At 38.2% G+C, this 22971-nt stretch overlaps 1 protein-coding gene across 3 annotated transcripts in view; it reads left to right on the top strand.

The window, feature by feature from the left end:
• CTNND2 (catenin delta 2) overlaps window positions 1-22971 on the top strand; it is an 837284-nt gene that overhangs the window by 282619 nt on the left and 531694 nt on the right. For all 3 annotated transcript variants that reach the window (XM_037063010.1, XM_037063012.1, XM_037063011.1), the window contains exon 3: window positions 14924-15036. In XM_037063010.1, coding sequence (XP_036918905.1) covers window positions 14924-15036 — 113 coding nt within the window. The remainder of the gene's footprint in view (window positions 1-14923; window positions 15037-22971) is intronic.

Below are 22971 nucleotides of genomic sequence, written 5' to 3'. Positions count from 1 at the left end.
TCAGGATTCAATTCCCAGTCAGGGCACATGCCTGGGTGCAGGCCAGTTCCCAGCAGGGGACTCATGAGAGGCACCCATACATTGATATTTTCCCTTTCTCTTTCCCTTTCCCTCTAAAGGTAAGTAAATAAAATCTTTTAAAAAAGATTTTTATAAGAAAGCTTATTATGGTTTTAATGACCAAAGTGACCCTTCTATGAAACGGTGTGCATCTGCATTCGATGGCTGTCCCCAGCAGCTCTCAGGCGGGACTGTCAGAGAGGCGGGATCTTCAAGAAGGACGGATAATGAACTAAATGACCTTCCAGGTCCCATCTACATATGAAATTGTGTGATTTGGAGCATTATAACTAGAGTGATTAGAACTAGATATAGTTTGGGTGTGTAAAATCTAGAAATACGCGGTCTGGCAGACGTTACACCTGCCTAAGTGTAGTTGGTAGGGTAATAATATGGGTGTAGTAATTTATAGTTTTAATTGGAACATTTCACTTAAAATATCATATGGCATGCTTGAGTGTGATATTGTTATGTTACATAATTACACGCTTGTGATTTTGTAATAAAAAGTGTGTGTTATTTGTGCTGGACCCTGCATGATCACGATTTGAACGCACCCATTTTTCTTCATGCTGAGGTTTCTAGAGATAAGAGGAGGGGTTTTGATTGTGTAAACACCACCAAGTGATTCATGCATGTGTGTACCTGTCGTTTAAGGTATAGAACAAGAATAGAAAAGTTAAATTACTCACATAAATATTTATTCATCCTATTCCTAAAACTCCATTAAATAGACTTAAATTGCATATTGAATGTCTGTTCCTTTAACTTAGCAACCAGTTAACCATGGTTAATCTAGTCCTCTGTTTCCTCATATATAAAACAGAAATAATAATTATAGTAGTGATGTTATTAATATTATCATTTTCTGAATCCCTATGGTATGCACTCCACCATGGGAAGAGAAAGGGGACATTGTTTTATAGGGGAAAATGGCCTAAGTTTAGTAAAATAGAAAGGTGCTCTATGCTGAGTTCAGTAGTATACGATTTAAGTCATTTAGCTTAAATACAAGTTCTACAATATTTATTAGTTATGCGTGTCTTGTTGACTAAGACATTTAATTTATGATTAGATTATTGCTTTTCTTACTTGAATAGCAAAGGAAAATTATGTGGGAGAAAATTGGCCTAACATGTACCAAACAGCTGCTGGGATCCTGAGCAGCTTGCTGTCCAGCTATGCAAGCCAGAGGGTCTGATGTCGATCAGTTCTGCCTTCTCTATCAGGTAAAACCGCAGCTGATGAAAATCACAGTCCCTCATTTCATGAGACATGAGGATAATTTGGTTGCTCCTAAGAAGGAATAAACAAAAGATTGGCTAAGAATAGACAGATGTTAAGGTTACACTCTGCACATGAATTCATGTACTAGAATTCACTTTAATGGAGTTGAGCTTATGGCGTAAGATCTTGGAGCTCATTATAACTAAGTTGTTATGGGCTACTAATTTGTAAAAGCTGCTGTATCATGAGCTAGCCCAACTGCCTTGATGGGTCTCCTGGTAGTTAATACAGATTAAATGTGAATCTTTTATTTTTTCCCCTGTGGTCTCACATAATGATATTAGCTTGTCTACAGTGTGACAGATTCAATGTACCAGGAACATCTGGTACACTATTCTTTATGAGTGAAAATAAGCCTGCAAGCTTGATAATGCACATCCATTAAGACACTTCTATGTATTGGGGAGCTGTAGAAGGATGATGACAATGGAAGCAATTTGTTGGTCACAGTTCATTTTGCTTCAACATGCAGAAACTCTTTCTACAGTGGTATATTCATCAGTGCTGCATTCCGACAAGTTCTTGTATGATTGTCAGGATGCAAATATGGATACACGCCTTGTTAGGCTGTATGTAATTCATTCCCAGCAAAGAGATTTCAAAAAGGGAAAAAATAAAAAGAAAGGAAACTAAAACCTTTGCAGCTTGAAGGTTGGTTCTCATTCAGTCTTTTGAAGTTGATCTGAGAATGGATCACTCTGAAATCTTGAATCATGAAGCTATTTTTGTGAAGACTGCATTTTTTAATTGAATGTATAATGTTATAAGAAATGAAAAGTGACATCAAATCCTGTTGTCCCATTTGGATTTACAACAGTTGATGTGAGAATATTTATGTTTTGACTATATTACTACCCAAGCAGTGGGGAAATATATCTCACAGATGAAACAATGGAGTTGACAGGAATGTGCACATTTACATGTTGTATCAAACAGGAAAGGTCACTGGGATAGCCCTCGCTGTGTTATTGTCTCTACTGTACCACTAGCTGAGTAACCTTGAACTATTCATATAAACTCTCTGATTGCCAGTTTCCCCCTCTTTACAAAAATGGATTATATTTTATATCTTAGATCTCCCATTGGACCATTTGAAGATAACACACAGTGGCAATACAGCCGTTATTATACAAGTAGCAAAACCATTATACTCTTATATACCATTATATACTGTGAGGTCAACCTTAGGGTAATCTCAGGTTCCTCAACAGTAGATGTGTCAGTAGCAATTAAAAACTTCTCTGGAGGCAGTGAGAAAGGAGAGCTCTGAAAGATAAATGCACACACACACACACATAGACACGAAACCCATAAAGGAATGTCAACCATATGAAAGAAGCAGAGAGAAGTGAAACTGTTTCTTTGGTTGTAGGAGCTGGTAGCTGTCTGTGTCCACAGTGCCAGAGGACTTGACACTGTTTACCAAATTATGAAAAGCTCTACAATTGACAGGGACATTGAGGGACAGGCAAACAAATATCCTTGCCTGTCCCTCAGTGTCGAAGCAATATCTTTGTAATGTAGTACAGGATCCATGTTAACACTGTTGACCTTCAAATGTCAAGAAACAGTTAAATAACAGTTTTATTAAATGTTTTCTTATCAATAAAACAAATGACAAAATTTCAAAGGGTTTCTTACTTTGAGGATAGAAATAGATGAGATGATGCATCACATTCAATAACTGAGGAAAATCAGATCATTGTTGAATAGTAACCTTTTACTTAAGTCAAAACTTCCAATCTACTTTGCCTGATATTCAATCTGGCTCTACACTCCAATCAAATTGAACTCTAATTACTCTGTATAACAGCACATGCACATGTTCTGTATTTGCCTACTTTCCTGTCTTAACCCATGCTGTTTTTTCCATTGGTAGTGCTTTTCTCCACCCATTCACATGGTCAAATAGTAAACTCTCGTTGTGTGTCTCAGATGCTTCCTTCTGCATGTTCCATTGTGTCTAATTTCTTCCTTTTTCCCACACCCCTTCTGTTGTCCCTAACTTGACGTTACCTTTAAATCCATTTATGTCTCTCTTAGCACAGTTTTGCATTCAACTTTGTATTCTAATTAATGGTCCACAGATTCGTCACTCATTTACCACTGTTAAATACTATCAACAAGATCTGTATTATTAGTCAAGGTTCTCCAGAGAAAAAGAAATGATAAGATACATAGAGATCTATAGAAAGAGATTTATTATGTGGGATTGGGTCAGGCAATCATAGAGGGTGAGGGGTCCTACAATCTGTCATCTGTAAACTAGAGGCCCAGAGAGGCTGCTGGTATGATTCCAGAACAAACACAAAGACCTGAGAATTGAGAGAGTCACTAGTGTAAGTCTCTGTCCAAATGTGAAGGCACAGAGAACAATGAGTGTGGATGCCTAGTGGCAAGAGAAGATGGATGTCTTAGCTCAAGCTGGCTTACCACCATCTTTCCCTCTATTCAGGCCCTGAAGGAATTGGATGATGCCCGCCTGCATTGCTGAGGGTGATCTTCTTCACTCAGTCTACTGATTCAAATGCTAAACTCATCCTGAGACCTTCTCATGGACACAGTGAGAAATAATGTTTTACCAGCTCTCTGAGTGTCCCTTAGTCCAGTCAGGTTGACATATAAAATTAACCATCACAAGATTCATTCCCGAACTAATTTTGTACCATGTCTTTTCTATCTGACATTCAGCACCTTGCAGAATATTTTTTGCTTAATATCTGTTGCCCTACTGTTATGTTATTCATTCATTTCCAAAGTGTTTATTTGGCACTTACTATGTGGTGGGAACTACAAGTTTAGATGAAAAAGGTAGCGTTGTTCTTGCCTTGGAATCAAACATAACAAATCAAAAAATAATTGCGCCTTGTGATATGCTACCAGACAAGTAAGCATGGATGGCTCAATCTCCACCTATGGTTTCTGTTACTGAAAAGGTGGTATTTCTTTTTTGTTTCATTGATGTACCAAATAAATTTGATATTGTAGTAGTGAAGAGCAGCAATATCAGAAAAGCAGCAATTAGGCAGAAATGCCACCATTATGTCGGGGAATAATTTTGATTTCCAAGGATCTGATGCGAGAACAGTCTGGAAATTTAGGGGACCCTAAAGAGATTTTAAACATCTAGTCCTTAAATACTGGTAGATGCTCAGCTCCCAAAGAGTTACCAGTAAAATTCATTAGCTAATTTTATGTGAGGAAGATAATAAAAGGGAAAATTGATCATCTTGCTATGCAAATGGTATATACATAAAAGTATAGGAAAATTTCACCTTTACAATTGAGTTTTTTAAAGATTTTATTTATTTAGACAGAGAGAAAGGGAGAGAGAAAGAGCAGGGGAGAAACATCAATGTGTGGTTGCCTCTCATGCACCTCCTACAGGGGACCTGGCCTGCAACCCAGGTATGTACCTTAGACTGGGAATCGAACCACCAAGCCATCCTTTGATTCACAGGCCAGCACTTAATCTACTGAGCCACACCGGCCAGGGCTATAATTGAGCTTTTAAATGTATTTTAATGGATTTTATGACCCTTGAGTTTGGGTATTTCCTCTTTCCAAATGGCTTATTGTATAAATGCTTACCATATTGGATGTTGAAGCCTAGTGCCCCACCATCTTCATTGCTTCCATTGCATATGCCTGAGTTTGGCAGTGGCCCTTAAAGTTAAGGATCATTAGCACAAAGGGATTTCAGTTACAGTGTGAACTTGAACCATATGATGAGTATAATTATTCCTATGGTTGGACGTAATGATTCCAGTGCTGTATTTATAGAAAGGCAAGGAAAACTAAAATAAGAATGTGTGAAATGGTAAGCTGTAGTCATTCCTTACTAAAGAAATTGATGTTATTATTTAGCTGTAATTTTCCTGGTTCTGTAGCATCTCTTAAAACAATCGAATTAAGTAGTTCAAGAGTTTTGAGGCAGTGGGATTCTGAACAGTTACTTTGAGTTAGACTTCCTAGTTTTAGTCCCAGCTAATCTTTTGGGGAAGCTACTTAAACTCTTAAAATTTGGGATATCTCAGACAATAAAATGCCTACCTTATTGGGTCAGTGAGAACAATGAATAAGTTAATGCATATAAAGCATTCAGAAGAGTATGATGCATGTGTAGTAAATTCTTAAAATGTTAATTGCCATTATATGTTCTTATATAAATGGTCATTCCCAAGCAGGTGTGAGCATAAACATCACAAATCGAACTTTTTTCATAATGCCCCAGTAAGGCCCCCAGTTTCCTATCAAATTTCATTCTGGGCCGTGTACCAGGAATTAAAATCAGTTTGAGAGATTAGCTAATGTAGTTAAGAACCACTAATATAATGGTGTCACTAAATTTTTATCAAACTTAATGGGTTTTTGCATCATCTTAAGTTACCAGGAAATGTTGCCCACTTTATTTCATAGAGCCTTTATTTCATTTAGATAAATAAATAATAGGAAACACATTTTATTTGGATGACAAGGCGTTTGGTAAGATAAATGGCAGAACAGAGCGGATGGAACTCTATAGCTTGAAGGATTGGGTCAGAAAGAAGTGTTTTGTTACATTTTTATTCTTTTGAAACTGTTCTGGAAAGGGGCCTATGATTCCACTTCAGGGTGCTGATTCCTGTCATCCTGTGTCTTGCTAGGTGACCCGGGATGACATGGCGGTTGTTTAAAACATTTGTCTGTCAGTTTTGCAAACTTTCGTAGACAGCTCTTTGCCATTGTTTTCGCCTCTGCACTGAGGTCTGCACAGTTACATGGTTGACATTGATTTGTTCCATTCCATCTTGACATCGTGGCTCCTGCTTTCCATATTTGTCGGACACTTTGCTGAAGGCTTCCCGTTATTACCCTGTCATCTGTGCCCGCTTCCCTTCACATTTGCCTTCATTGTGTGTCTCCGTGGGATGGCATTACCGCTGCCGGGAGTTCGTGGTTTTGAAGTCAACTCATTCATGTTAAATGGGGATAAAAGTTATTGTGAGAAAAAGGGTCACCCAGGATTAAACCCTTGATGAGCACAGACATGAAGGACACTGGGGAGCAAATCCCATCTCCGCAGTGGAAAACTGGTCTTTCATCTTTTCTGCGGAGCCACCAGCCAGAGGACTCTGATCTTCTCCCAGGCAGGAGAACACCCGAGGACAGTGTTTACACAGTGATGCCAATGGTAGTTCATTTTCTCATGAAGCATATGTAAACACATGAACAGTCACGTGCTCCAGTATTACAAGCACAGTCACTATATCAGATTCCCTGAAGGAATTGCTGAGGTGTAATAGCAGGAATGATCTGTTCTTTCATTATACATAGAACTGCTGTGATTGTGTTGCTGTTGGTGCTTCTAAGAACAAGGTCATAGAACCTGATGTGGGGTAGGATTTTCCTTGGAGAGAAAATAGAAGGACCAACCTGTGTAACTTAGAGTGTTCTAGCTTGGCATTCATCAGAGGGACAAAAGCTAGGGACATTTTAAGTTCACTCTTACTCGGGTATGTACTCCTCTCTTTGAGATTGCCATGTCTGCTTTGAAAATGACCTACCCTTCAAATTAAGACGGTACATTGGACCCTTACTTTAACATCTGCTCCCTCACCAAAATGGCAATGAGACTTTTTTAAAGAGGGTAACCCTGTATAACCTAGAAAATGAGCTAATAAGGAACTATATTTTACCAAGTTTGAAATGCCATAAACTATTAGCATTACTTTGTGTAATATGAAGAAAGCAAAAATGCTTTTTAAACTCTCACATTATCAAATATAAGTCATCCAAATTCAAGAGACAATAACCCCAGAGATGTTAAATATTTAAAAAATCTTAGAACTGATTTAATATCAGTTCGACCCCCGAGTTCCTCATCCCACCACCCACAGTGGGTTGACTGTACTCCTCCACACCGAGGAAGATGAGAGCTTTATTCTCTGGATGGGATAAAATTAAAGTCTCAACTCCAGGAGCACGAGAAAGAATGTTTAAAGCAGGGTATTGAAAGCTGACAATGGGAAAATGCGAAATTTTGCTCACTAAATTTTGGGCCTCTCCCTGCTTCTAGCCTTGACTCAGCACAGTTTTCAAATGAGTTCCAAAGCTAAATGTTTGCATTTACATGAGTGGAGCTCAAAAGACACTTCTCCGGGAGTTTTGCAGACATAGGCTTGGTGGCCCCCCTGCCAGAGCATCACTTACAAGCCCCACTTATGCTGAATCGGACGGCTCTCGCCCACCCCCAAATAAAAGCAGGCCATCAGGGAACTTAGACATTTCAAAATGCCTGTAATGTGAAAGATAAATTCTAAAACAAACTCATTATAAAGTCGGAACTGTGCTGAGAGAAAGAAGCATAAAAACAGTAGCATCACTGAGGGAGAAAAGATTATTTCATAGCTATAAAATAAATACTGGATGCTAATTAAAAGAAATAGAGGGAAAAACGTGTCTTGGAAATTAAAAGTATAATAACAACAATGAACCACTCGTTAGACTTACATGATTTCAGTTAGTTTGGACATACAGCCAGAAGTGGGGATTACTAAATCATATGGTAATTCTATTTTTATTTTGACATAGATACAATTTTAATAGTGGCTGCATTATTTTACATCTCCACCAACACTGCACAAGGGTTCCAGTTTCTTCACATCTTGCCAAACTTGTAATTTTTGTGCCAGGATGATAGCCCCCCTAGCAGGTGAGGGGTCATATTTCTTTGTGGTTTTGATTTGCATTTCCCTGGTGATTCGTGATGTTAAGTGATTTTTTATATACCAGTTGTCTATTTGTGTCTTTTTTGTAGAAATGTATATACAACTACTTTGCCCATTTTTTGTTGTTTACTATTGAGTTGTATGAGTTTGACTTATTTTAGAAATTAACCACTTTAACTATTTTCTCCCATTTCATAGGTTGCCTTTTCACTCTTGGCTGCTTCCTTTGCTGAAAGGAAAGGAAGCTTTTCAGTTTGGGGTAGTCCTAATTGTCTGTTTCTGCTTTTGTTTCCTGTGGGTTAGCGATCCATCACGTTTTATAGTCTGATTTCGTCACCACTTCCCCACTGCCCAGGAGAAAGTCGTACTGGTGGTCTTTGGTCACATAATTAATCTTTTATTTATTTTGTTGGCTTCTCTTTTCCCTTCTACTTTCCAAATCCAGATAACATTCAAATATCTTTTCTTCACTCTTCTTCTCATCATTGTTTTAAGTCTCAGCTTCACCAACTTAATTTAATACCACCTATTCACTTAACAATTTTACCAAATAAGAAACCCAAGGCATTATTCAGCCCTGGAAGGCCTTCCCTTTCTCCAAACATCCCACTGAGTTAACACTGGAGAATTGTCCTCTATCAACCCAGCCCATAGTTTAACTACCCCCCATGGGACGGAAGCTTATTTCCTGTTGCATTGATGCCCCAGATGATCCCATGGATGCCCTTAGGCCATGGGGTTGTTCAAAGTGTGAGAACCACAGTTCCAGCTCTTTGGTTCCCAAGTTGAAGGTCAGTTTTCAGTTCCAACCATAATATCATACCAGGATTCCAACTATATGAGGTAGCAAAAACAGTCCTCCCTATGAGCCTGAGGCCCCTGGGTTGGGGTGAGGTGGGAAATGACGGTAATATGAGTGACAGTATAGTAAGTTATTTCAGAACCTGGACTCTAGAGTTTATTTTTTTAATTAAGTGTTTTAATATGAATGCTAATGGATTTCATAGTACATATTGGCATCCTATGGTCCTTACATTACTGGACTGCTATTGTCTCTAAAAAAATTGAAATAGGAATATTTCATGCATCCAAAAAGAATTTGCTCCTTCAACGTCCCCCTTCTCTATGTCCAGATCTCCTAAAACACCATTTTTGATCTATTCCCTGTTCTGCTTTGGAAGAATTTCTTTCCTGGCCAAGGCTAATCCTTTCACCTTAATTACCCTAATATTTTTTATAAAGTGAGACAAAATGGAACCTAGGTAATAGAGGTTTTAAGATGTTTACAAGGTAATACATGCAAAGCACTTAGTTCAGTGCACATACACTTATTTAACAGATATTGATAAAGCACCTACTGTGTGCCAGTACCACTCAAGAGTCTAGAAACAGTAGCGACCCATCAGGAAAAGTTTTTGCCTTGTATACTATCCTAGTAATTAAGTACTCAATAGTCAGCCCACAATAAATGTTTTAGCCTCCAACTTTATTACATCTTGTGTTATTATATTAATAAAATAGAGGATTTCAGGCAAAGAAGAGCAACGTACTTGCTCCTTAAAGACCTTGACATTTATGTGTACTCCTTAGTGAAGCACAGAGGGATAATTCACTTAATTACTTGCTTGTTTCATACATGCAATGACAAAGTAAGCATTTATTGAATGGGAATTCTAAAAAGGCAACACATTAGTTCAGATTGCCAAATAAAGAAAATGTCAATTCAATTAAAAAGTCATAAGGCAAATAAAAGTAACAACCCAAAGGTACCCTCTATTCTTAACACTGTAATAATGAACAATGTTTTTTCTTAAATGTGGAAACATTAGTATTTAGCCGGTTACTCATTTGTTTGGTGTGAATTTTTAAATATGGTAGAAAATATGCATTTAAAAATCAAGCATAGGGGAAAGATTGTTATTTTTTTAAAACTTTCCAACTTTCATTAAAGATATAGTAACAGGATTTGGAAATACCTTCTACCTGAAAAAACAACAAAAAACATACAAAAATATGAGTGCAGCACCAGTTTTTAAGATACTGAATTGTAGGCAATGAAGGATGGTGATTCCTAAGAGACATGGAGCAAATAAGATGAGCCCTGTGGTTGCACCAGCTCACAGCAGTGAGAGAGTTTCCTCACGATGGTATGGACAGGGGACTCAGACAGAGCCCAGGCCACTCCCTGAGTTTGGCAGACAGCACCAAGAGTCCGGGAAGTTGAAAGGTGGCTGGAATTTGCAGGACAAAATAGAAGAAAGGATATTGCTACTCAAACAGATAACCCCTGGGATCTGCAAAGGATCGCCTTCTCCTATTCAGTAGAGAACTGAGTAGTCTGTGTGTGTCAGGAAGCCACTGAGGGGCAGGGGAACAACCACCTGAAAGAGTGGGAGGAGATAGCACCTGGTGCTCACACCAGGACCAAGATCTGTCTCTACACCCACCAGCCCAGCTGCGAAACCCCGTAATTTGTGGGACATGGAGTAGAGCACTCTGAAGGTTCTGCCTAGGCGGTGTAATTAGCCCTACACCAAGTACTGTTCTGTTGTCTCCAACAAATAAATACAAGACTCAAATATGTCACATTCTTTCCACATATCTGTGCCCCAGAACAGAGCTTAAGATATTTGTAGGACTTTGAGATAACCGGAATATAACAAGATAAAATTCAAAATGTTTTATGTTCAAAGATCTTCACACATGAAGAGGAGCAGAAATAGGGTCCATATTGGGGAGAAAAATCAATCAGCTGCAACTGACACAGATGCTAGAATCAGGACATTTAAACAGTTTTTACATGTGTATTCCATATGTTTAAAAAGTTAAATAGAGACATGGGAGATATAAAAAATTTTCAGATGGAACTTCTGGAGATGTTTGATTCATCTGAAATAAAAATACACTCGATAGAACTGATGGTAGATTCAACGTTGCAGACAAAAGGATTGGTTAATTCAAAAGCACTCATAGAAATTATCCAAAATAAAATGCAAAGGGAGAGAAAAATAATTTTTAAAATGGAAGAAGAATTCATGAGCTGTGGGGCAATTCCAAGTGGCCTAATATACACTTAATTGTCACTGAAAAAGAGCAGATAGTGGGTAAGAGAAAGAATTTTTTTAAGAAATAATGGCTGGAAACTTTTGAGATTTGAGGGCAACCTTTAATCTGAACACTGAAGAAGCCCAGTGAATCACAAGCAGAAGAAAATACCTCAAGGAACATGAAAATCAAGTTGTTCAGTCTTGATGATAATCATAAATGACCCTAAATAGGTGCAACAATTCTGAGAAAGAAGAACAAAGTAGAAGGGATCACAATACCTGACATCAAACTACATTACAAGGCCACAGTAATCAAAACAGTCTGTTTCTGGCATAAGAACAGACAGAGATCAATGGGACAGAATAGAGAGCCCAGAAATAAACCCAAGTCTCTATGATCAATTAATATTTGACAAACGGGGCAGAAGCATAAAATGCAGTAAAAATACCTTCTTCAACAAATGGCCTTGGGAGATCTGGACAGCTACATGCGAACAAATGAAACTCAACCATCAACTTACACCATACACAAAAATACACTCAAGATGGATAAAAGAATTATATACAAGTCGTGACACCATACATATCCTAGAGAAGACCATGAACAGGAAAATCTCAGATATTCCATGCAGCAATATTTTCACTGATATGTCCCCTAGAGCAAGGGACATAAAGGAAAGAATGAACAAATGGGTCCTCCTCAAATTAAATAGCTTCTGCATGGATAAGGAAAACAGCATTGAAATGAAAAGGGAACCAATCATATGGGAAAATATATTTGCCAATGATATCTCAGACAAGGGCTTGATCTCCAAAATATAAGAACTCACACAACTCCACTCCAGGAAGACAAACAATCCAATTAAAAAATAAGCAAAAGACCTAAACAGACACTTCTCCAAGGAGGACATGCAGGGCACCCAGAGACATATGAAAGGATTCTTAGCATCATAGAGATGCAAATTAAAACCACAATGAGATACCACTTCACACCAGTCAGAATGAACATCATAACCAAGTCAACAAACAATAAGAGCTGGCAAAGCTGTGCAGAAAATGGAACCCTAGTGCACTGTTGGTGGGAATGCAGACTGGTGCAGCCACTGTGGAAAACAGTACGGAATTTTCTCAAAAAACTAAAGATGGGAACTGCCTTTCAATTTAGCGATCCCACTGCTGGGACTATACCCTAAGAATCCTGAATCACCAATCCAAAAGAACCTATGTACACCAATGTTCATGACAGCGTAATTTACAATAGCCAAATGCTAGAAACAGCCTACTTGTCCATCAGTAAATTAATGTGTTGAAAAACTGTGGTACATTTAACACAATGGAATTCTATGCAGGAGAAAGAAAGAAGGGGCTCCTACCCTTTGCAACAGGATGGATGGAACTGGAGAGCATTATGGCAAGTGAAGTAAGCCAGACAGTGAGGAACAAATACCATATGATCTCACCTATAAGTGGGACCTAATCAACAAAACAAACAAGCATGCAAAATAGAACCAGAGAAGTTGAAACAAAGAACAAATTGACAGTAACTATATGGGAGGGGGAAGGAGGATAACAGGGAAAGAAGGGAGAGGACCATCAAGGATCATGTATAAAGGACCCATGGACAAAGCCAAAGGGGGAAAGGATTGAGAGTGGGAGTTTGGGTGGAGGCAGGTAGGAAAAGCGGGGGTAGGAAAATGGAGACAACTGTACATGAACAATAAAAAAAAGAAAATTTTAAAAGGAGTCTGAGAAAAAAAACACCATACAAAGAATCAAAGAGAAACAATACCATCTTTTTTTTGTCAGAAATAATGCAAATGAGAGGACAGTAGAGCAAAGGTGTTTTTAAAAAACGAGGACAAATAAAGACTCTTGTGGGCCATGTAAAGCTGGAAGAATTTATCACCTAAAGAACCACACACAGGAAATACTAAGGGAAGTCTTTCAGACAGAAGGCAAATGAAGCCAGATGGAAATACAGATCTATACAAGTGATGAGGAGCCCTGGAAATTGTAACTATATTTGAAAGGCAGCTCACAAGTGGAAAAGTGTCTCCTATCACTTCCCACCCATAGGACTGACATGAAGAGAATACATAGGGGGACCACAGCTTTGAGGAAGCTCACCCAAGTATAGGGTCTGTCCTAGCAGGATTCCAGGAAGGTTTCTGAATTCTGACTCATACTGCCACGCTGTCTCATTGTATTGAACTACTTGTAATGTATGCAAACATGCAGCAAATCAAAGTTCCTTAAGTAATACAAATAATGAATTTCCATATACCTATGAGGAGTTCTCTATGATCCTCAGGCATTATGTTTTTCAGGTGATATCAATTCAAAGGTATGAGTTGGTTTCCTGCTATACAGAGGGATTTAAGATACTATATTATAAAGACTAGTAATGAAAAATCTCCTAGAACTTGCATATTTTTTGAAGAAAGAAACACAAAAAAAGCAGAACTTGAAGACAGAAGAAGGGAAGCTTAGCTGCACAAAATACACTCAGCAGAAGTCTTAGTTCCCGTTCTTCACAAATAATCTTCGCTCTCCTCCAGAATATATGAAAATAAAAGTTTGACCACAAACCACAGCATGCTTCCTACGTGTTAGCACCCCTAAAGGAAAAAGTGAAGCTGTCTTATGTAGAATGTCCCTTACACAGATCCCCTAAATAATGTCAGCATGAAAAAATCTGCTCTTGCAGAAAAGAGGAAAGATATTCTTAATTCATGTAGAGAACAAAATAGATCCTACTTTTTAAAGGCTTCACGCAAGGGTGTCCCAGGGTGATAAGTAAAACTAACTCATCTTTTTTAAAAAGACAAGTTCCTGCAATGTTGGGAGTTTTAGTTTTTCAAAATTGACTGCAACCCTATATTTCATTATTTTTCAGCATTCTTTTTTTATCACCAAAATGTAACTGTGCAAATAGTCAAATTTTTCTAAAGAAGTTAAATGTAACACAGTAAAAACATTTCTTGAACTGTTTAGTTAAAGCACATGATTTGCTATAATTGTCTTTATTTAAAAGCCTAAGTGTATGGGAAAGTAAAATATAAAAACTAAAATATGGTACAAAGCCCAGTAGTTGGAACAGCTAAGATTCTTGATGTACTAACTGAGTCATTGTTCATGAAAGTTAATCCATTAACAGTAGATTTTGGGATCCTTTGTAGAACTATTCTCCATTGTTTTAATGGGCTATTTTTTAAAATGATATAGCAAAATTTCAAAGGTCATTCTCTTAGTTACTAGCCTGTATAGAGTCTATCATTGCCATTCTGCTGAAATTCAAAGCATAAGAAAGTATAGGTTTAAGCATTACTTTTCTTCAATCTACAATATGTAAGTAATATGAAGATCAAATTAGTATACTGAGGTAGCTGGAAAACCAGTAGGGAATAAACACTATGCTGCAAATGATAGAAAAATGAAGTGTTTCACTTTTGGTATCTGTGGGGTGAAGGGTCATCCGCCAAACACAGATAGGCTAATTTTTCATGGACAGTGTCTCATTTAGTCCTTGTGTTAACCTTATGAAATAAGTATTGTGAACCCATTTTATAGGTGATAAAAGTGATATTTAGGTTAAATAACTTATTCAAGGCCCTGCAGCTAATGGGCCCCAGGACTGTGATACAAGCCTGGGTCCATCTGAACTGCAAATTCTTCTTCGGTTCCACACCAGCACTCTCTCTATTTCTTCAATTGGACATCTTGGCCCATCAGATTTCCCCCCAACCACCTGTCATTTGGGTCTGAATTCCACTTTTTACATACCTGATAGGATTCATCTTTTGGGTGGTTCTCTTTCAGGAATTACAGTTTGAAAGACTGACTCGAGAGCTGGAGGCAGAGCGCCAGATCGTGGCCAGCCAGCTGGAGCGATGCAAGCTGGGGTCGGAGACCGGCAGCATGAGCAGTATCAGGTACTGGGCGCCCCGCTCTCCGTGGCCTGTGCTTTGAGTTGCCGGTGAAAGTAAATTGTGGTGTTTATCTTCTCCTTACAAAGCTGGCAGTCAAATTGGAGCATTCAGTCAGTCAGATGTTGGAAAGAAATTGTTACTGACCTGGTTTAAGATGTTCAGAAGCTGTCTTAAATGGCCTTATTTGTCCTTGAAACTTTTAACAAAATTCGGCCCTGCCCTGAATGCAAATATGCATGATTTTACACAAATGAAGACTCTGCATTTGGTCAGCTTGCTTGAAGTCGGGAGATGCCACAGTCTCTCAGTTTGTTGATCTTTTCCAAATGATCCAGAGTTGCAGGTTCTGGAAATGAGAGCACATTCTGATGTCACCTATATTGTTTGCTAATATGCGATGCTAAATTATAAAATTGCTCCTTCCATGTCAACCACATGTCCAATTGCCACATGTAAAACTATTTCAGTTTCATAGATGGAGTGATTATCCGACTAGGGGTTAGTTTGAGGTTATGAAATATGTAAGAACAAAACAAAATGTAGTCATTTGGCCACAGAATAAATGATCCACCTTAGGACCTCGTTTTGCTATTTAAAAATGCAAGTGCGTATGTCTGTGTGCGTTGTGTGTGAGATAAACATACATACAGGTCTATAATGGCAACTTTCATTTCTCGGAAATGCACTGTACTTTTCTGTCACCTTATTCTATGTTGTTTTTGACACTACATTTTTAGGGAAGAGTCTTGATTAAGAAAACAGTAGTTACTGTTGCGAAGAAAATCCAATATTATAGTAACTTAACACAAGAGCAGGCTGCTGCTCATTCATGCAGCAGATAGAGGTAGGGGATGCTGCTCAGGGAACTGCTTCCTGGCTTCCCCTCTGTATCCTGAGCAAGGACCCATGAGGGGTTCTTTCTTGAGAACCCGTATGGTCTCGTTGTCAAAAACATCGCTGTAGCTGTACCCACAGCCCATTGGTGAGCACCAGTCACGTGGCCTCTCACAGATGACAGTGAGGCAGGGATTCCTGATCCTGGGGTCTATGCCCACTCTGCTGGGGAAGCAGGAGCTTGAGTTTGGTGAACTCTTAGCTACCCGCTGCCACAAAAGAATTAAAACATCATTATCCATTGCTCTAATGCATTTAGTATTGCAAGAGTAAATTTGCATTTTGGAGGCACCTGCCATTAGTCTTTTAGCATTGTTCTTGTCTACATCGAACAGTGGTTGACCCTTAAATAGAAATCATCACAACTCATATTAGACTAGCTTACTTGAATGGGTATCATTGTCGATTGCAAAGCTGTATTTGGAGTGTGTGGACACATATCCACTCCTGTAGTACCTTGGAAGCAAGAAGCAGCCAGTAGTAAATTGTGATCTCTTAAGCTCATCACAGACTTGTCTGAACCCCCAAGTTAATGGAAGTAGGATGGACAAGAAAAAGGAAAACTAAGTTGTGTCCATTTGAAATTGTGTCTAGAAGGTTAACTGGTGGAAGGTGGCGAGTCTAAGGTAGGAAGAAAATTAATATTTCTAAGAGTGCATTTCTATTACTACATGTACTTAAGAGCTATTTTGTATTGCTGAACACCTTCTCAGAAGTGAAGCTTGTTGGGTTTTGGGGTTCATAAACACCACCAAATTAGTATCTATTTAGCTTCAAAACCAGTTGTTTCCTTGTTGGTCTGTTACCTGTGGAATTCATATTCCTACTTTTTCTGTGTGTTATTTTTGCATACTGTGCATCTTTAATTTTGTTTCACCAATTCCAAGCCCATGGGAAGAGGAGGTCTGGGGGACTATGTTGTATTCTGTGCCTCAATCCCCAACTTCTGATTGAATCAGAAATATACGTCTAAGCCCAGGGAAGTCCCTCCAATGACAGGCCTGTAAGAAATTAGGCTCTTACTCCTTAGAATGTAAGATAAGTGACCCCAAATCTGTGACATCCTATGTCACAGTGCTAGGGGATGGTAGGCATGTACTTTGTGTGTTAATGGAGGTGTCTGTGGTGACAGAGGGCAGTTCGACAGACACAGACCACATTGTTCCTGAAAGTTAAAAAGTCCAGTGTAGTTATCACTAGGGCTGACAGCACTGCAGATGGTGCATCTATGATATTTCCTTTTAAATCCTTAAAAAATCATCTCCCCTCGCATTTGACATAATTGAGTCAGTTTTTTTTTCTTGGGTCCAAAGTGTCTTGGTTATAACACATCGGTGAACTACCAAAGTAGACAGAAACATTAGCCATGGCAATGTTTGGTTCTTCACACTCTGTCTTGTATCTAACTCACAGCTCACAGTACATTATCAGTAATTCTGTGTTAAATATGTGTTGATAGTGCCACTGCCTAGTTATTCCCCCACTGTATACCTCTATAATATTCAGTCCTCATCAAACTTAATTATTTTGTACTTTGGACATCTCTAAGGTATGAATCTGCATTTCAGTAGTACCAGCAACTTACTGATATTTCATTGGAGATGTACCTAGTACATCCCTGCTGTGTTCTTTTTGGTCATAACCTCGTTGTTTGCTCAGCTTCAGAAATGCACCTTTGGAAACTCAAGTCTTTATTAAGGGTGACAAACAAACCCAGTTAGCACATCAAAAGGGATATTTAAAAATAAAAAAGTGGAATATAAACAACTTTTGAGAAAGGAGAACAGATAAAGAAGTCTAATAATTTAGATGTTTCATATTTCTTAGGGACAGAAGGATGGGTAAGAGCATTTCACACATAAAATGAAATCAAATATTTTTTCATAGTTTTTATATAAATGGTAAAAATGACTTATAATTATAGTTTGATTTTCCTCTGCCTTAACCTGGTAATAGGAAATTGCTTCATCTGATTCTTAAGACCTCTTTTTGGTAGTCACAGTGACAGTTTAAATTTGCTAAGAAAATGTTGCTGGTATGCACTTAGGACAGTCAACTTGACACCTGTCAATCAAATAAAAAGTGAGAGCAGTGGAAGTTCGGAGGAGGCAGAATCTGGGCGATCCATTGTTGCAACCTGTCAGCTTCTGCATTCGAGTATCCGGGATAGAAGTAACTGCAAACAGGGCCGTTGTGACCTCTTAAACTCTTCACAGACTTCTCTAAACACCCAAAGGCATGTCATAACCTCCAGAATTCAGGTGGTTTAGTGGTTGTTTAAGTGTTACCATTCTTCCACAAAGAAATAATTGATGCTTCTCACTGCAGCTATTACTCCATCATTTCTTCCTATTTTGACGACCCTCACTCCGTTTTCAGGCCACACTTTTACAAGCTGTTGGACTCTTCTCCCTTCCTACAACTAGTTTTGTTCCACACCTTCTCCCTGATTCCTCAGAACCACCCAGATCTGAGGCTACCACGTTATTCTGTATGATGATGCCCTTTGTTTAGGGTCATGATCAAATCCCTCTTGCTGGTAACCCACTCCCACCCTCTGGCCAGCTGGGATTGCTTGGCTCACACCTGTCCCTCAGGCAAAGGCCTGTCTACAAGGTCTTGGTCTAGCAGTCCTGTAAGCCATTTATTCTCTCCCAGGCTGGGACCCCTGCATTGTTTCTATAAGTCTATGGCCTGAGGACCTACCTGCGCCCATGCCCTTGTCATACTTTCCACAGACTCCTGTGACTGCACTGTTAACTTATCCCTCTGATTGTAGTCTCACAGACCTATATTTTTCATGTGGTATGAGTTTGATCTGTATAATGCATAAATCAGAACCATGTCTGTGAGGGACCTTTATTTCCTGCTTCTGCAAAGTCAGAATTGCACCCTTCTTTCCCTTCTCGGTGTCTATGATGGAGTGACCCCTCCCATCTAGAATATCCTCCCCCTTTTGCCTGGCCCCCTCCTCCTTTGGACTAGATGCTGAACTGAGGTCCTATACCTTTCTGAATGCCTTCTTGACCAGCCCAGATAGGGCCAGGTGCCCCTTCCTTGGGAGTCATTAGAACTTAACAAAGTATTGGGGATGAGACTCTGTTGAGCCTTCTAGAAGTTGCATGCCCCAGAATAGTTTAACCTGCAGTCAAAAGATGTGCAGGGATTTCTCAATTGCTATTGAAAATTTAAGGACAACAAAATTGACGTCTGCTCATACTCCTTGGTTCTAATGGATACTGAGATCGTAATGGGAGAGAAATAGATTCATATCATACTTGGACCTGTCTTATAAACTCCTAAGGAAGACCTGATTCTTTGAAGACTATAGATGAACATGATGAGGAAGAGGATGACAGTGGAGCTCAGAGACAAAGGGAATCAGAGATTTGATACTAGAGAGATTTCACACAGGATAAATTCTTCCTTGGTGTGGATAGTGGTGCACATGGCCTCAAGATGTTTAGGATAACCCCTGACTTACAGCCAAAAAAAAAGGACTTCAGTCCTATAACCAAAAGGAATTGAGTTCATTTCAAACCCTGAGTGAATTTGGAAGTAATTATTCCCCAGAACCTCCAGAAAGGACAGTAGCTCAGCAGAAACTTTGGTGATAACCTGGCAAGATCCTGAACAGAGAACCCAGTTATGCTGTAACGAACTTTACAAAACTTACAAACTGTAAGCTAAAAAAAAAGTGAACATTGTTTTAAGTTTCTCAGTTGATAGTAATTGGTTATGCAGTGACAGAGAATGAATACAATGCTTTTCAATAGTTTGTATTACATACACAGGGCAGGGCAAAAGTAGGTTTGCAGTTGTTTATATGGAAAATAATACAATAATTAATACATAATTACGTAAGAATGGTTTCCTGTACTCACACTGTAAACCTACTTTTGCCTCACTCTGTATATTATAGCAAGTTGAATTATGAAAGATTTTTTAAAGAAGATAAACTTTACCCTGTGACTGTATTACATTCAGAAGTTCGATTTGTATGTTCAGTGTTATTCTTCATATATGTACACATGTGGCTGGATTTACATATCAGAATGATGCGCTATTTCGATTCTAAGAAGTAGAGGTATTTGAATGTGGAATGGAGTTGTTATTTCATTAGAATAAGGACAGCTAAATAAAGCAATCATTTTAGTCCAGTCATTTTTATAATGTAGATACCCAAGAATGACTGGAATTATATATATGAGGTCTGTCCAGAAGGTATCCAGCCATGTAATATAAATAGAGACATTTATTGAAGAAAATAGAAGACACAAGAAACATTGTACATAGGACAACGAAGCCTCAGCCCCTTTCCAAGTAGGCACCTCAGGACCTCACACAGTTCTCCCCATTGCTATCAGATGCCCCATCATATTTTCCTGAATCTCATCGTAGGTATGAAATCTGTTCCCTTGCAAAGGTGGTTTTAGTTTTGGGAAAAGACAGAAGTCACGGGGTGCCAACTCTGGGCTGTAGGGCTGCTGAGTCTACCTGTGTGATTTGATATTTCACTAAAAATCTTTGCATGAGACATGATGTATGAGTGGGTGAGTTGTCATTAGGAAGCTGTCAGTCACCAGTTGCCCATAGCTGCAACCTTCTGAATTATAGAATAATTTCTGTGGAGGACTGTTCAAGCTTAATGCAAAGTTTGGTGCAGACTCATTGCTCTACTCACTCATTCATTTTGAATGTGACGGTCACACAGTACACATGCTCACTCAGTGGCATCTATCGCCCCCACTGACTAGTACAGTGCAATTTGGCCTCTCATTGTTCACACATGAGCAATCCGGTCCTCTCTTTGGCTGCCAGGTTACATCAATGTCACACAGACCTTTCTCATTATATTAACGATGGCTGGATTTTCCCGACAGGCCTCGTATATTTAAAATGACAAAATGTACCATATACAGGAAAATATCTTGCTCCACATAAGAACATGCTCTTTCTTTCCCACAGATGAACTATTGAATTTCTTGCCAACACATTTTCACAGAACTCTGCCATATTTTAGAGAGTGGAATACAAAAAGAATTCATGTTATAACTGTTATGAAAGGCCATTCTCTTTATTAACTAACTTTTGTGAGCCCAAATGCCAACAGTTCTATAAATAGTGTTTAGATTTTTTTCATACCTACAAAGAGGCCAGGCGTATTTTAGAGAAAAGGATGATTTCTGGTTAAATTAGTTAGTGGTGAAGAAACACAAGTCAAGTAGTCACATATGTTTACATCAGAGTGAAATGTATATATTTAAATGGATGCTCATTGAGCTTTTTTAACTAAATAAATCATATATGAATATACTTGCTTCTCAAAGTCATACATTGTGTGCATTTTAATTTTTTCTATAAGATATGATATTTAAACAAGTAGATACTGACATGTATTCTTTTTAAATAAAGATGAAATAAAATATTTTTATTTAAAAAGCCAGATATCTTAGATAATTAAATACTTACTTTAACATTTTAGTTTTTAAATTTTTGTATTATGTTTCCATTTATACATATGTATATATTTCCAAACACAGTCATCTAGGCAAAGGTTAAAAAATCACTTAGTCAGAATTCTAGATTCTTACTACTAATAAATAGATATTTGCCAGTTAAAAAAATCACTTTCAGTTGAATTATTTTTTAATTTTATTTTTTATTAAATACATTTTTAATTTTAATTTTAGAAAATAGCTGTTGGTTCCCATAATCATTTCTCATGTGGTTAAAACACTACTCTTCCAATAAAGTCATACTGATTTATTCAAATGAGACATTTAGTTTATTGAATTGGTAATCTAATTAACATTGCAGTGGTATTTGTGAAGCCATTTAGAATGTCTGCTTCATTATAAAAACAGAGAAAAGACTGTAGACAACTTTTAGCATTATCTACATTGCCAATATTATTATTTTAAAACAAGTGTTTTTCTTGTTTCTTTGTATTCTCAATTCCAGAGCAGAAACCTTCCTCAAGAATATTCCTGAATATTCCTGATGTGCTTAAGTCCCTTCATGAACCCCTGTTCTTCTTAACTTTTGTACAACCATCTTTCACTTATATATTTTCAATTTCCTAGCCTCTTATAGCTTGTTTTTAATGCTGAAATTATTCTAGTAGGATTTTTTGTTACATTTTTTCTTCCCTTTTCTTGCATAAATTAGGATGGATATTCTAGAATACTTGAATGTTTTCTAGGTCCTCAGGACTCAGTTCATGCTTCGCAGCACCATCACATTCCTGCCCAGGTGTCCACTCAGACATTTCTCTTTCTCATTTAGAAGGAGCCAGAACATTTACAGGTACTACTTAACCGGGATGTACTGTTTCTCTAGTCATCTTCTTTGCTCTCAGTTGTCAGGCCTCTGAGCCTTTCCCAACCAGCCTAGAGTCTAAGGTCACTATCCTGAGCCCTCTCTATAGTACCTTACAGTCTTTTGAACTCCTAATCCTATAGCAAAATTTACAACCTGGACTAAAGCTGGTGCCTTCTCCTCACCGACAGTGAGATGTTGCTAAGCCTCCTCAACAGCTACAAGCAGGTGCTGTCCCTCTTCTGTTTTCTCCACTGCTCTCCAAGTTCTCAAGTACGGGGACAGAGTATATGCCCAAGAATGGCCAGCACACGGTAGTTGTTTGATCAATGCCAACTGAACAAATGAATGAATAAGTATACAGTAATTGTATTACTGTTCCTACTCTCATTGCTATTGTTTCAGAAAATTTACCAGTTTTATTAATCTATAAATATTTCCATCTCTCTATATTCTAGAATATATATCTTTTATATATGATATATATGGAATATAGTATATTATAATTCATATCAAATATTATATACTATTCTGACCAAGCCAGACCAGAATAATTACATTTCACTATTCATTCTAGTTAGTTTTCTTGTTAAAATGGTACCCTGGATGCCAGGACCTGTCAGTTTGGTGTACTGTCTGTGTGGAACTGTGGTTGACCTAGTCTCATACTTTCCCTCTGATCTTAAGAAGATGATGATAACAGCAATATTAGTGATAATTTTA

This window comes from Sturnira hondurensis, unplaced genomic scaffold, assembly GCF_014824575.4.
Source record: "Sturnira hondurensis isolate 20B ecotype Veracruz unplaced genomic scaffold, ASM1482457v3 Scaffold0014384, whole genome shotgun sequence".
In the NCBI taxonomy this organism is placed as follows: domain Eukaryota; kingdom Metazoa; phylum Chordata; class Mammalia; order Chiroptera; family Phyllostomidae; genus Sturnira; species Sturnira hondurensis.
Note: the sequence above shows the minus strand (reverse complement) of the source record. Positions and strands in the feature narration are given on the sequence as shown.